Source organism: Notamacropus eugenii, chromosome 1 (genome assembly GCF_028372415.1).
Source record: "Notamacropus eugenii isolate mMacEug1 chromosome 1, mMacEug1.pri_v2, whole genome shotgun sequence".
In the NCBI taxonomy this organism is placed as follows: Eukaryota; Metazoa; Chordata; class Mammalia; order Diprotodontia; family Macropodidae; genus Notamacropus; species Notamacropus eugenii.
In genome coordinates this window covers 410,357,533-410,374,087 of record NC_092872.1, presented here as the reverse complement: position 1 = coordinate 410,374,087, position 16,555 = coordinate 410,357,533, and the positions used below count along the sequence as shown (strand labels likewise).

The window sequence follows — 16,555 nt, the reverse complement described above, 5'->3', positions numbered from 1 at the left end:
GGTTATAAAAATCTTTTTCCAGTTTTCTGCTTTCCTCCTAATCTTGGTTGCATTGGCTTCATTGGTGAAAAAATTTTCAATTTAATGTAATCAAAATTATCCATTTTGTATTTCATAATGTTCTCTGTCTCCTGTTTGGTCATTAACTCTTCCACTCTCCATAAATCTATTCCTTGCTTTCCCAGTTTCCTTATAGTTCTCTTCTCCTTTCTCCTGTCCTTTCCCTATCATGTCTTTCCCTCTGGCTCTTTCTTGTCTCCTTATTTTCAGCTCTCATCCCTTTCATCTGACTTCACCTTCTCTTTTTCTCCTTTACCTTTCCTCTTTCTCTTCTATTCTATATCCTTTTGTCTTTCTTTTTCCCTTTCTTTCTTCCTTTCTCAATATTTCAATCAGCTTCTCCTACTCAAAGATCCATACGCTTATTTCAGTAATTGCCTCATCCAATCCACCAAATTCACACCAAACAGCCCCTTCTTTTCACGAGACCCCTTCCTTTAAATCTTCTAAATGGAAAGAACTTTTTCCTCATTTCCAATTCATTTTTTTTTTCTTGCGTCTAAATGGCAACTCTCCATTCATGGCCTTTTTCACACTCTGAGCTGGTTTGTCTCATTCTTTGTTGTACTGAAGTCCCTTTCATGTTCTTAGCCTGATTCTGATGGAATCTTAATAAAACTGCCACCAGCCCGAATATTCTAACTTCTTTATGGGCTTCACTGAACAGCAGGCATGTCTTAATTTAATCACATAATTTGATTTTAACTATATCACAGGCCCCCATAGGGTCTCACTTAACAACAGACCCACTGCCCCTACCTAGCCACTGTCCCCTGACTCAATATCCTAACTTCCTCACATATGTCTCACTGACTCATTAAAACAGCAGGCATGTCCATGAATTCATGCCCCACTACAACAGCAGGAATGTCCATGTAATGCAATCCCATCCGCTGCCTCTAGCTAGCCATGGGCCTTAGACCCATTCCTCATATTTCTCACAGAAACAGTAGGCATGTCCATGTACTCAATCACAACCACATCCATCTCATCTCAGACAGGAACACATAGCCAACCAAACAGAAAGCAGCACTACTAGGATGTTTGAGCAGGATGTAGACCCCAATACAAAAGAAAGGACTTTCCCTAAGTAGGTACCTGCACAATAATAGCAAAATCTGTCCTTTAGGTGAACTTATGACATAGACGGGCTTATTATAATATCATCATACATACATGTTGCCCAAATGGGTTTTTTTCTGTATACATTGTGGGTAATCGCATTTGCAGTTCCACCACGGCTGTGACCCCTCCCCTATTACCTAATACCTTGACAAACCCCTACTACCTTTTTAATACTCATAATTTCTGTTGGTAATCAGCATCATTACTCTATTAAATTGCCTGTCTTCCTCTGATAAGTTGCTGGTTCCTCTTGGAACCCAGCCCACTTCATGAGAGGCATCACTCTCAATGATGCCTTTGCTTAGATTAAAGATAATGTGAGTCTGAATTCTTTCAAGATGACCCCCACAACACATCATGAAACTGCAACAATTCTATGCTGTCCCCCACTTCAAGCTTTCCTAGATGCCCTGGGAGATCAGGCACTATCTTGGAAAATCTACATTTTACAGTTTGTTTGTATTGAGATTGACTCCTGGACTATCTCCATAGGCCCTTTCCCTCCATGATTTCCATTACCATCTTTCCAAGTTAACCCCTTCCAACTTTTGGTTCCAATGCCCAGGTCAGAAAATGAGACTCTCCTTTGGGCATCTCTTTATAAAGTCCTTTCTTCTCCCCCATCTCAACTGCTATTATTAGTCTCCTTTTGATAATCCATTCCTTTCCTGGGATGTAGAGGTTAGATATGCAGGAAAGATAATTAGGATATAAGAATGGGAAATTGCGAAAAGAAGGGCCTCCCCTGCTCCTCCTCCCCCCCCACACACACACACAATCATTTATGACATTGACCATTACTTATTTTAAAATTGACAATCTTGAATTCTAAACTCTACCTTCTAAACTTAGTCATGATATTAAACTTGACTCTTAAGCCTAAAGAGGCATACTTTCTGATTACATCTCTAATCTTAACCTGGAACATGACTTGACTATCAGCCATTCTGTAACCTTTGTCTTCCTTACCTCTGTTAATAACACTGAAACCTAACCTATCACAGGAACTCTCATCCCTAATGTTAAACCAGGAATTTTAGCCCCTGTCTTATACAGAAAATCCTGTCCTTGAACTCTAAAGTCTTAGTATTGAATGAACTTTGAACAACACACTTTATCTCTTTAAGTTGGTGTTTCTCAAATTTTTTTTCATTATGCGATCCATATCAAGAGTACTAAATTTTACATGATGTTAAGATCTGTATATGTTTTGTTGGCTGGAGAGATATGGGGCACATAAAAATGGTAGAATTTCACATAAATTCTGGAAAAGTGAAGGTGATGGTGGGTCTTTGAAAAATATTGACTCTGGGGCGGAGCCAAGATGGCGGAGTGAAAGCAACGACTCACCTAAGCTCCTGGAAAAACTCCTTTGGATATTTCTGGGGGGAGAGTCTGACCAGACTTTGGAGGTGTAGAATACAGTGGGAGACGGACTTTGACAGATTCGGAGCCCAGGCTGGACTGGAAGGTCCACGGGAGGGATCTGTTCCGCGGGGGTAAGAGCCCGGCGCACAGCGCAGCGAGGTCGGCGCGGCAGGGCGGAGGCGACCCGAGGGGCCCGAGAGTGGCGGGCGAGACCAGCGGAGCAGGAGATAAGCCAGGCCGAGCCAACGATATCAGCGCAACAGCCTTTGAAATCTTCAGCCTAAAGACGGGACTTCAGTGGGTCACTACTTGAACATCCAGAAGCTGGGATGCCAGAGTGATCAGTAAGTGCTCTCCCCTCCCCCCCGATGACCGTGAGGGAACCATAAAATTCTTCCCCAGATTGATCCTGGATCAGTGGGAGCAGCAGAAAGGGGCGAGTGGTCTCGTAACACCAGAGGCTGGAGAGGTGGCAAAGGGGGATTCTTCCTACCGTGGTGGAGGCTATCTGGAGGGACAGACGACCCAGGGCAGAGAAAAATTCGCACTGAGACCCAAGCAAGCCGCAGCCCGGGAGACGAGCCCCAGGAGGGGCGGGAACACGCATTAGCCTCTAGGCGTGCCCCAGCCCTCCAGGGGAAAAGGGAAGACAATAGGGAAGCTGGGATCACCATCCCCCGGACCTTGCCTTTGCCTCAGGCCAGCTGAGGAGATATCCTGAGACCAGACCACACCTCCCACACACCTATCAAGCTAAACCCAGGGTTGATCTGGGAAACAACAACAACAAAAAAAAGCCTGCTTTTAGCCTAGACAAACATCAACTCAACTTAAAAGATCTGTATCTTCTGACTGAAAGAACCAAAAGCTACAACACTCAGCCAACATCATGAATCGGAAAAAGCAGACGAAAAGTGAAAAAACCATAGAATCTTTCTATGGGGATAAGGACCAAAACACAAACACCAAAGAGGTCAGAGCTGAGACTGTACTTCCATCTGAAACCTCAGATGGGACTATGAATTTCTCGCAAGCACAACTAGATTACCTGGAACGTCTGAAGAAGGATATAAAAGAAAAACTGGCCAATGATTTTAAAACCATAAAAAAAGAATTCACTGATGAGAACATCAATCTGAAAAAGAAAATTGAAGAAATGGAAAAGGAAGTTCAAAAATTAACTGGAGAGAATAATTCCCTAAAAGGAAGAGTTAATCAAACGGAAAAGGAAACTCAAAACCTAATAGGGAAAATTGATCAGATGGAAAAGGAAACCCAAAACCTAACTGGGAAAACTGGTCGAATGGAAAAAGAAGTACAAAAATTAAATGGAGAAAATAGCTCCTTAAAGGGAAAAATTGGCCAGATGGAAAAGGAGATGCGAAAGCTAACTGAAGAAAACAATACGATCAAGATTAGAATTGGGCAAGTAGAAACTAATGACTCAATGAGGCAACAAGAGTCAGTCAAACAAAATCTAAAGAATGAAAAGATGGAAGAAAATCTAAAATATTTAATTGGAAAAACAACTGACCTGGAAAATAGATCCAGGAGAGAAAATCTAAGAATTATTGGCCTGCCAGAAACCCATGATGAAGAAAAGAGTCTGGACAATATCTTCCAGGAAATCATCAAGGAAAACTGCCCAGAAGTACTAGACTCAGAGGGCAAAATAGTCATCGAAAGAATCCACCGTTCCCCACCGGAAAGGGATCCCAAACTCAAAACCCCAGGAAATATAGTTGCCAAATTGAAGAGCTATCAAGTGAAGGAGAAAATACTACAAGCAGCCAGAAAGAAACAATTTAAATATCAAGGTCACACAGTCAGGATCACACAGGACCTTGCAGCTTCTACATTAAAAGATCGAAAGAATTGGAACCCAATATTCCGTAAGGCAAAGGAGTTGGGACTCCAACCGAGGATCAACTACCCAGCAAAGTTCAGCATAACATTTCAGGCAAGGAGAAAGTCATTCAACGAAATAAGGGATTTCCAGAGCTTCCTGACCAAAACACCAGAACTCAATAGACAATTTGATCTTCAAATGCAGGTCTCCAGAGAATCATAAAAAGGTAAACAGAGGGGAAAAAACAAAAACAAAAACTTGCAACTCAATTAGGGCAATCTGTTTACCTCCCTGTAAGGGAAGATGCTACCTGTTAATCTTGAGAACTGTGCAGCTATTATGATAAAAGGGATATATGTAGAGGGAACGGGCATAAAGTAAATGATGTCATGGCAAAAATATGATTTAAGTATGAGAAGGGAATGTAATAGGAGGTGTGGAAAGGGGGAAGCAGAAAATGGCAAATTATATCACAGGAAGAAGTACAAAACCATAGTAGAGGGAAGGAGGGGAGGGAGATGAGCATTGTTTGAGAGGTACTCTCATCTGATTTGTTCAAAGGAGGGAACAATAACCTTAAGCAGATAATCCTAACTAGCTCTATAGGTAGTAGGAGGGGAAGGGGGAAGAAAGGGGAGGGTGGCTAAAAGGGAGGAAAGAAGCAATAAGAGTAAAGGGGACTAAAAGGGAGGGGGGCTAAAAGAAGGAGGGGAAGGCTGCAGGAGGAGGGGGAGAAAAGTGAATACTATTGAGGAGGGGAAGGGAGACGGGAGAGTTAAAAGCACAAATGGTGGGAAAGAGGGTGGAGGGAAATACACAGATTGTAATCATAACTGTGAATGTGAATGGGATGAACTCTCCCATAAAACGGAGACGGATAGCAGAATGGATTAAAAGCCATAATCCAACAATATGCTGCTTACAAGAAACACATTTGAAACGGGGGGATACACATAGGATAAAGGTCAAAGGATGGAGCAGAATATATTGTGCTTCAGCTCATGTAAGAAAGGCAGGAGTAGCAATCCTAATCTCAGACAAAGCAAAAGCAGAAATAGATCTAATCAAAAGGGATAAGGATGGAAACTATATCCTGCTAAAAGGCACCATAGACAATGAAGCAATATCATTACTAAACATGTATGCTCCAAGTGGTATAGCATCCAGATTCTTAGAGGAGAGGTTGGGGGAGTTGAAGGAAGAAATTGATAGCAAAACTATACTAGTGGGGGACCTCAACCTCCCCCTCTCTGAACTAGATAAATCCAACCTTAAAATAAACAAGAAAGAGGTTAAGGAGGTAAATAAAACTCTGGATAAGGTAGATATGATAGATCTTTGGAGAAAATTAAATGGGAATAGAAAGGAATATACCTTTTTCTCAGCGGTACATGGAACATTTACAAAAATTGACCATGTACTAGGACATAAAAATCTCACAATCCAGTGCAGAAAGGTAGAGATAATCAATGCATCCTTTTCAGATCATAATGCATTAAAAATTACATGTAATAAAAGGCCATGGAAAGAGAAACCAAAAATCAATTGGAAACTAAATAATCTAATTCTAAAGAAGGATTGGGTTAAAGAAGAAATCATAGAAACAATCAACAACTTCATTCAAGAGAATGACAATAGTGAGACAACATACCAAAACTTATGGGACACTGCAAAAGCAGTTATTAGGGGAAGTTTTATATCTCTGAATGCTTACATAAATAAAATAGAGAAAGAGGAGATCAATGACTTAGGCTTGCAGTTGAAAAAGCTAGAAAAAGAACAAATTGAAAATCCCCAAGTAAATACCAAATTAGAAATACTGAAAACCAAAGGAGAGATTAATAAAATTGAAATAAAGAAAACTATTGAATTAATAAATAAAACCAATAGTTGGTTTTATGAAAAAACTAATAAAATTGATAAACCTTTGGTTAATCTGATCAAAAAAAAGAAAGAAGAAAACCAAATTACTAACATTAAAAATGAAAGGGGTGAACTCACCTCCAATGAGGAGGAAATTAAAACAATAATTAGAAACTACTTTGCCCAACTTTATGCCCACAAATTCGATAATCTAAACGAGATGGATGAATATTTTAAAAAATACAAATTGCCCAGATTAACAGAAGAGGAAGTTGAATACTTAAACAACCCCATCTCAGAAAAAGAAATTGAACAAGCCATCAATGAACTCCCTAGGAAAAAATCTCCAGGGCCAGATGGATTCACAAGTGAATTCTATCAAACATTTAAAGAACAGTTAATTCCAATACTACATACACTATTCTTGAAAATTGGGGAAGAAGGAGTCCTCCCAAATTCTTTCTATGATACAAATATGGTTTTGATACCCAAACCAGGAAGAGACAAAACAGAGAAAGAAAATTATAGACCAATTTCCCTAATGAATATAGATGCAAAAATTTTAAATAAGATTTTAGCAAAACGAATACAGCATCTAATCACGAGATTAATACATTATGATCAGGTAGGATTCATACCAGGACTACAGGGCTGGTTCAATATTAGGAAAACTATTAGCATTATCGACCACATCAACAACAAAGCTAACAAAAACCATATGATTATCTCAATAGATGCAGAAAAAGCTTTTGACAAAATACAACATCCATTCCTACTAAAAACATTGGAGAACGTAGGAATAAAGGGAACTTTCCATAAAATAATAAGCAGTATCTATCTAAAACCTTCAGCAAGCATTATATGCAATGGGGATAAGCTAGATGCATTCCCAATAAGATCAGGGGTGAAACAAGGTTGTCCATTATCACCACTATTATTCAATATGGTACTAGAAATGTTAGCTGTAGCAATTAGACAAGATAAAGATATTCAAGGAATTAGAATAGCCAAAGAAGAAACTAAGTTATCACTCTTTGCAGATGATATGATGATTTACCTAGAGAATCCCAGAGATTCAAGTAAAAAATTACTTGAATTAATAAACAACTTTGGCAAAGTTGCAGGGTACAAAATAAACCCACACAAATCCTCTGCATTCCTATATATTAGCAACAAAGTTCAACAGCAAGAGATAGAAAGAGAAATCCCATTTAAAGTTAGGGTAGACAGTGTAAAATACTTAGGAGTCTACCTGCCAAAACAAACCCAGGGACTATATGAACACAATTACAAGACACTTTTTGCACAAATAAAGTCAGATTTAAGTAAGTGGAAAAACATTAGTTGCTCATGGGTAGGCCGTGCTAATATAATAAAAATGACAATTCTACCTAAATTAATATACTTATTTAGTGCCATACCAATTAAACTATCAGACAATTACTTTCTAGAGCTGGATAAAATAATATCAAAATTCATTTGGAAAAACAAAAGGTCCAGAATATCAAAGGGACTAATGAAAAGAAATGCTTGGGAAGGTGGCCTAGCGCTACCAGACCTTAAACTGTACTATAAAGCAGCAATTATCAAAACCACTTGGTATTGGCTAAGAAACAGAGAGGTAGACAAGTGGAATAGACTTGGCACTCAAGATGCAGTAGGCAAGGAATATAGCAACCTTCTGTTTGATAAACCCAAGGACCCCAGCTTCTGGGATAAGAACTCATTGTTTGACAAAAATTGCTGGGAAAACTGGATAACAGTGTGGCGGAAATTAGGCATAGACCCATACCTGACACCGTACACAAGAATAAAGTCCAAATGGGTACATGATTTAGGTATAAAGATTGATACCATGAATAAACTGGAGAAGCAAGGAATAGTGTATTTATCAGATCTATGGAGAAGGGAAGAATTCTTTACTAAAGAAGAGATAGAATGCATTATGAAATGCAAAATGGATAACTTTGAGTACATTAAACTGAGAAGTTTTTGCACAACCAAACCCAATGCAACCAAAATCCGGAGGGATGTAGTAAATTGGGAAAAAATTTTTACAGCTAAGCTCGGGGATAAAGGCCTCATTTCTAGAATATATAGAGAACTGACCCAAATGTATAATCATACAAGTCATTCCCCAATTGATAAATGGTCAAAGGATATGAACAGGCAATTTTCAGAGGAAGAAATTAAAGCTATCTATAATCATATGAAAAAATGCTCTAAATCACTATTGGTTAGAGAGATGCAAATCAAAACAACTCTGAGGTACCACATCACACCTATAAGATTGGCAAACATGACAGAACAAGAAAATGATAAATGCTGGAGAGGATGTGGGAGAGTTGGAACACTAATTCATTGTTGGTGGAGCTGTGAGCACATCCAACCATTCTGGAGAGCAATTTGGAACTATGCCCAAAGGGCTACAAAAATGTGCATACCCTTTGACCCAGCAATATCGCTACTAGGACTATATCCCCAAGAGATCATAAAAATGGGAAAGGGTCCCACATGTACAAAAATATTTATAGCAGCACTCTATGTAGTTGCCAAAAACTGGAAGTCAAGGGGATGTCCATCAATTGGGGAATGGCTGAATAAATTATGGTATATGAATGTAATGGAGTACTATTGTGCCATAAGAAATGATGAACAAGAAGACTTCAGAGAGGCCTGGAAGGACTTATATGACCTGATGCTGAGTGAAAGGAGCAGAACCAGGAGAACTTTATGCACAGCAACAACCACAGTGTGTGAGAGTTTTTTCTGGTAGACTTAGATTTTTGTAATAACACAAGAACTTCTGAAAAAAAAAAAAAATCCCAATGGTGGACCTCAAGGCAAAAAGCCTTCCACACTCAGAGAGAGAAATATGGAAGTCACTCACATAATGTAGCAGATCATGTTTGTGTATGTGTATCTGTTTGTGTATCATGTTCTGATTTGTTATACGGATTCTTTCATTTATCTTAGTCTGACTACACAGCATGACGATAGTGAAAATATACTCAATAGGAAAGTTTATGTAGAATCTATACAGAATTGTATGCAGTCGTGGGGAGGGAGGGAGGTAGTGGGGGGTGGGTGGGGAGGGATAAAATCGCAATTGTATGGCAGTGATTGTTAAACATTAAAAAAAATAAAAAAATTAATAAAAAAAAAAAAAGAACTGAAAACAAAAAAAAAAAGAAAAAGAAAAATATTGACTCTATAAATAAAGCAAGAGGAGGGGGAGATACTGGAGAAGAAAAAAGGAGTTTAGAAGAAAATAAGAGTGAAAAGAAACAAAGGAAATAAGAAAAATTCAAAAGAAAAACAAGAAGGAAATAAGAAAAAGAAATGAAAGATAAGAGGGTATGAGAATGGAAGGGGGAATGTCGTGACAGGACCGAGAACAAGGATGAAAGAATGGAGGGAAGAAATAAAGAGTGTTAGATAATCAGGAAATAATACAATGAGAAGGTCATGGAAGGAAATGTTAAAAAAATTGAAAAAGAGAGCAAAAGGGAAGAGGACAGGAATGTAAAAAGAAAGAAAAGGCAGAAGGATGGGAAAGGAAAAAAGAAAAAAGGTTGGCTTTTTTCAGGGGGGCAGGAGAGATTTTTTGTGGCCCTTTCCCATAAACAGCTCTGAGGTTGTGTCTTCTGATTTCCTCCACTTTTGAGGGAGGATGATGAGAAAAGGAAGCTGGGAAAGGAAAAAGACTGAGATGAACAAGGACAGGAAAACCTTCCCCACTAGAACTCTTACTTCTTTCCAGACTCTTTTTTGTCCATCTCTCCTTGGTGTGTTCCTCCACTCTTGCTCTTTCCCTCTGTCTCCTCCAGAAAAGGTGCCAGATCTGAAGCCAAAGGACCAACATGTGAATCTGCTATTTACTATTTGTATGACTTTGGACAAACCACTTGTCTTCTCTGGGTCTCAGATATTTTCTCTATAAAAAGAAAGGATCAAACTAGATAGTCCCTAGGGTACCTTCCACCATTTAATCTATAATCCTATTATCTTTTGCTCTTCTCTTTTGTTTTCCCTTCTTCTGTCCCCTCTTCCTCTCTTCTCTATGCCTTTGTTATACCTGCTTCATCCTCTCCCCTTCCCCTTTTTGCATTCTTTTTATTTCTTTATTTTGTTTTTTCTTCAAACTCTTCTTTTGCTCCTCCTTTTTTTGGTCTCCTTTCCCTCCTTTATCCTTACTTTCTCAACTTTATTTTCTACATCTCTCTCTCTTTCCATTCTTCTCTCTTTTTATTTTAGTCAATCAAGATTGAGTAAGATATTTTTGTTGCATTTTTTGCTTCCAAAATTCCTATTATTCTCCTACCAGTAATTTGCCCAAACTCCTACTCAGGTTTATCCATGGGAAATCTCCAAGCCTAATGGAGGACCAGAAAAGTTCAGAGTTTAGAGGCTGGTCCAACTGTAAGTGACTTAGAACATCTGCAGCTGTTGGCAGACTGCAACCCTGTACCCTCTCTGTCACAACATTCCAAAATATAGTCATCAATTGTAAACAACTGCCAATGCTTCACAGCTGCATCAATATCTACAGGGACAACCATTTCCCTTAGGTGGAAGTAGCAGGGCTGCACATATACACATACACACATGTGTTTAAAAGTGTGTGTATATAGATGTATACACATGTATGTGTATGTATACATGTGTATACATCTTATTATACACATGTATATATGTATGTATACACACATAAATCCAGTGCTGAGGACTCTGATTATCTCCTTACCAGACTCTTTATGGAACTGTTACAGAGTATTCTCAATGTAGATAAAATGAGCCTAGTACCTCATAGACCTCTTACCTGAAGTGTGCAAAAGGTAGATAATCAAACAGCAGAAGTCTGAGGAGTTGGCAGTTCCCGAAGGGGGATCCAGCTGGTTTTTGTGACTAAAAGGAGTCACAAGGTAGGAGTGGTGAGGGTCCATATTTGTCAGAAGATCAATGATGATTCCAGGTTGGCTGCTGATGAAAAATGGGACCAAGTTAGTCTGGCTAGACAGGTATCTGAGAATGAGGTTCCACCTGTTTCTAATAGTGAGAATAGTAGGGAAAAGAAATTAGGAATGAAAAAGATTGAAAAACATGCCATGTTTTTTAACCATATCCTTCAGTCAAAATTATAATCATTGCACTAATTCGTAAATTGAGATTGAATCCTAATCCTAATCTATTGTGCCCACCTATAAAAATCCCTTTCCTCCAATTCTAATCTATACCCAAACCATTATTCTAACTATAACCTAAATCTTAACTCTTAACCATAATCTCTCAATATTTAACCATAATTCTTAGCCTAAATCTTAATTTACCCTAATCCTAAACCCCTACCTCAAGCCCTAAACATGAACCATCCCTTGGAATTTACCACCAGAGTTAATTCTAAGTAAGACCCTTACATATAACTTTCAACCATAGTGAGGACCCTGAAGCCTGACTTTAAGGGGAAGTCACAATCCCTAACGCTATAACCATCCCTTTCCCTAACATTTAACTCTACCTCTGCCCCTAAACTAGCTAGCCAATGTTTCCCAACCTTTAGTGTTTGGTAATAAACCTCTACCTGTATATATAGGTTCCCCACCCCTACACTCTATCCGCAACAAAAACAAAATAAAGTAACTCACCACAGTTTGGAAGGGGTATGGGATCATATTGACAGGTAGTACAAAACTTTGGTCCCTCCTCTTCTCTCTCGTTTTTCTCCTCTCTCTTTAGTCTCTTCCTTTTTCTGCTCTTTCTTTTCTCTCTTGTTCTTTTTCCATCTACTTCCTCTTGACTCTTTCTTTTCGCTTTCAATCCCCCTTTTCTACCCCTTCCCTTCAGATTCCCCAGCTCCTTCCTTCCCTCCCTCCTCTTCTCCTTCATTAAAATAGTTTGGCCTTTATACTTCCAAGGCCTGTCAGTTTTGGTATCCCTGACAGCCTACATCGTCTCCTCCAAAAAGCATGTAGGCTCAGATGTATACAGTTACAGTCACAAAGAGATTTAAGCCTAACAACAATCCTGCTCAATGCCTCAATATAACATGGAGGCAACAGGGAATTGGCAAAAAGACTGCCAAGGGAATGCAAGCTCTGGCAAGGTTGAGGAGATCTGGCAAAGCTACAAACCTGGAAAGACCCAGACTGTGTGTATGTGTGTGTGTGCCTTCCAGGACTAGCCTGGGGAAATATGGAAAGGCTGACACCATCACTGTTGGGTGATGGAATGACCTACTAAGGTAAAGAGAAGCTGTGATCTGCATCAAGGTGGGATCTGTCTCACAATGATCAAAATCAGATCCTTGAATTATTGAAGCATGTCCCATTAAACCTCATACATAACACATAACTCACTTCTCTCTTACATCATGTGTGCTTTAAATATACCTCTCCAACTGGATAATCACTATATCACTAGATCTACTTGTGTTTCTCTCTGGTCTATTCCACTGTATTTGACTGCCTAGCTTCCTAAGTATGAAAATGTCTGCTTGTCAGTTTGTAATTGGGTTTATTCTGGCTGGGTCTACCTTACTAAGACTGACTGAGTACATCTGATTATATCTGAATAACTGGGATTGACTATATCTTTCTATGCATGTCTGTATGTATATGTCAGTATAACCTGATCTATCTGTGTCTTTCTATTATATTACCTATGACTCTGTATCTGACTGGGCCAGTTGGACTATGTTTGATTGTGTATGAATGAGACTCTCCGAGTTATATCTAGGTCAGGACACCTGGGCTTTGCCCCCAGGATGCCAAAATTGAAAGGATGACATCTACATTGTCGCAGGGCATACTCCCTCCTTATGTCAGTTGCAGCCCAGCTAAGTTACACACACACACACACACACGCACACACACGCACACCACCCTGCCCTGGACGTAAAAATTCTTAGTTATAGCTCTAGTCTGATTGGATCTGACTTCTCAAAACGTATATGTCTGTATATGACGGGTCAGATCTGCCTAGGCTTACTAGGTCAATCTGGGGCTGACTAGGTCTTTCTCACGGTTTTGCTATAAGTTTGGCTAGGTTAGGAGCTCTTAAGCAGTAGCAGAAGGAGTGACAGCTCCTTCACACTCCTGAATGGACCATCTTCTCATCTCATCTCTGCTCCACTCTGATGAGGACCCTCCTCTGCTATTCCTGCCTCAAGTTACTACTCATAGGCTCTATACTAGAGAGCTCTACTGAAGGAGGGCACGGTCACGCTTCCACACCCAATGTTCAGGCTGATATGCCTGAATCTGTAAAGGAATAAAACAAAACAAAATAAATGTGACTATGCAGACAAAGTGAGCCCTTGCAATCCTGAGGTCTATACCCTTTCATAGCCCTAAAGCTCAGCCACAGATTCCCCATAACTAGTACTCCTGACTCCATATCTCCGCCCCCATATATCCTACCTCCTCACACTCCTCTCGTGTAACCCATGCCTTCCAACCAATGGCCCGGAAGAGCTGGGCCCGAAGCCACTGGAACTTGACACGCTGGGTGCGGTCCTGGCCAAAAAGAAAAGCAAACATGCCATGCTTTGGCCCTTGGCGATCTTCCTCCATGTCATTGGCCAGGTAGCTGTGGAAGGCCAAGAAAGGGATATAGTTCAGCCTTAGTCCGAGCGTTCCAGTTAGTGAGGTCTTCTTAGATCTTTACCAGACTCTAATCTATCTCCCCTTACTTCCTATGAAGTCACAGGGAGTTCCATCAATGGAACAACTCTACCACACCCTCTGTACACCTACCCAAACCCACAGAATCCTAGGATCTCAGAATAGGGCAAGGCCACCCTAGGGTGACCAATTCAAAATTGAGAACCTTTTACAATATCTCTAGCAAACTGTCGGTCAGCTTCCATTTAAAGACATCCAGTGACAGGGAACTCACCACTGCCCAAGACAATTCATTGATTGTTAACAGAATTTTTTATAACTGGAGATGAAATCTGCCTCTCTTTTTTTGTAATTTCCCCCTCATTGCTTCTAATTCTATCCTCTAGCACCAAGCAAGGGAAAAAAACTAATCTCTTTTCTACATGATTGCTTTTTAAATAGAATCATAGTATTTTACATCTGGAAATGACCTTAGAAGTAATCTTGAAAGCAATGATAAGGGCCCCAAGTCTTCCTTTCTCTAGAATAAATATTCCCAGAGTCATTAACCAATCTTCAGTAAGCCATGGTTTCTAGTTCCCTTCACCATCTTGGTTACAATCCTGCAGGAGTCTAACATTAGCATTTCTATCCTGCTTTGATGAGAACTATACAACTGTGGCCTGCTTCCTCCTCCCATCCTGCTTGACTGGTGTGATCAGTTTGGCAAAGCTAATGAGAGAAGAGTTTTGCATTGGGAAGGTCATTCTGAGTTCTGACAGCAGAAAAGTTACTGAATGCCAGAGCTAGCAGAATCCTTAGATATTATCTAGTTCAATCCTACCACACCCCCATCAGACAAACGAGGGCACTGAGGCCCAGAAAAGGGAAAGGATTTTTCCAAGCTTACAAGAAAGAGCAAGTCCATGGCAATTCTGGGACACAACTCAGGCCTGCAGATTTAAGTTTTGTCTTTCATTTTTTCTCTAGTACTTAATACAGTGCCTGGCACATAGTAAATATTTAATAAATGCTTACTGACTGACAGATAAGATGAATTAAGGCTCAGAGGGGTAAAGTGCTTTGCCCCAAATCCCATAAAGCATTAGCAGACAGAGGATAGTTGCTCTATAAGAGAGGAAGGGCGTTGGATAAGAGGAATGGCAAACCACTCACAGAGCCAAGAAGAAATGGAGGCGTTGGTATTGCCAGGCAGGACGGCCAGCTCGGGCAAAGTAGGCTACAATCATTGCTAGGAGGTACTGATGAATAGAAAAGAGAGAGTCACTGTCAGGAAGGGAAGGGGATAGACAGATACAGAGGGGATATACTTAGGAGGAGACAGAGTTAGGCAGAATCTGGATAGGGGAAGTTGGCAACATGGCTGGGGACAGAGCAAGACAGTAGGTTAGGGAAAATAGGTTACCAAAACAGGGATAGGAAAAAATAGGCTGTGGGACAAGAGTGCAGTCTCTATCTCAATGGTAGATGTACCTTTGATCTTAGAGAAAACAAGGCCTGGAGCAGAAAAAGTATAAGATAAAGGATTGGGAGTACAAACATAGAGAAGGGAGGGGGCTAAAGCAGAGGGCTCATGTTAGACAGTGGCAATTTGGGGTCCCAGGTTCTAATTCTCAGGGGTAAAAAAGAATACAGAACTTGACCCAGAATGCCTTCTTGGATGGGGGCCAGGAAAGCAGTATCTCCATTCCATTTGGAATGGGGATAGAGACTTGTTGGCAGGGCAGAAGGCAGTTTGGAAAAGGGGAGGATTAGAGTTTTTCAAAAAAGTTGCTACACATGGATAACCCAGGCCAGGCCACGGGTGAGTATCTTACCTTGTCTGACACCCGAAGTTTTGTGTCCCAGGCCAAGAAGCTCTGGACAACAGGATCCTCTATGGAGGGAGACAGAGTAGTGTTGTTCGGTTGGAGATAGAGAGTGGTCCGCTGGAGCCAAGAGAAGAAGCTGTTCCCCCTATTCTGTTCCCCTCTTGGAAAAAGGACCATATGAAGGACCCAAGACTAGAACTAGATGGGGAGAAGTGGAAAGAAGACAACCCATCTGGAGCCCCTGTGAGGTTACCAGCCTCTGCTTGAACACTTCCAGACATAGGCTTCTAATAACCAATCTCTCGAGGCTTCCTATTCCTTTATTAGACATTTTTCATTGTTAAGGAAGAGAATTGGGAGGGAGGGTGATTTGAAGGGGTAGGGAGGAGGGAGGAGCTCCCTCCATTCCTACCTAGCAGCCTATTGAAGGCGTTGTGATCCTCAGGCCGTACTGTGGACATCCTACGTCTCTTCAGCTGCATTTTGAGACCAAACATGCCCTTCACAGCCCACCTATCCTGGGTTACTGTGGGTATGCAGTCTGAATGCTTCCTCTTTTGACCTTGAGTTCTGGGAGGTGAACTAGTTGGTATCCAGGTGCCTGGAAGAGAGAAGACCAGAAGCCATTAGGTAACTGTCTCCCTTTGGTTCCCTTCTCTTGGTCCCCTTTAACTACTTTCTCTCATCTTCTACTTCACAGAATCATCAAACCTAAGAAAGGGAAGGATGTTTGAAATCCAACTCATATATGCAGAGGAATCAGTTCTATACCATACACACAAGAATGCCTCTGCTTGAAGACCTCTTATGATAGAGAACTCACCATTTCCTAAGGCAGTATATTCCATTTCTGGATT

General features: G+C 40.4%; 1 protein-coding gene across 3 annotated transcripts in view; it reads right to left on the bottom strand.

The window, feature by feature from the left end:
* Positions 1-16,555, bottom strand: part of LOC140518693 (speedy protein E4-like) — a 32,075-nt gene that overhangs the window by 13,644 nt on the left and 1,876 nt on the right. For 2 of the 3 annotated variants that reach the window (XM_072631034.1, XM_072631036.1), the window contains 6 exons: positions 16,111-16,299; positions 15,705-15,763; positions 15,043-15,128; positions 13,684-13,852; positions 11,088-13,524; positions 10,019-10,109 (listed from right to left, as the gene is read on the bottom strand). In XM_072631034.1, coding sequence (XP_072487135.1) covers positions 13,465-13,524; positions 13,684-13,852; positions 15,043-15,128; positions 15,705-15,763; positions 16,111-16,299 — 563 coding nt within the window. In that variant the 3' untranslated portion in view covers positions 10,019-10,109; positions 11,088-13,464. The other variant, XM_072631035.1, reaches the window with a different exon arrangement.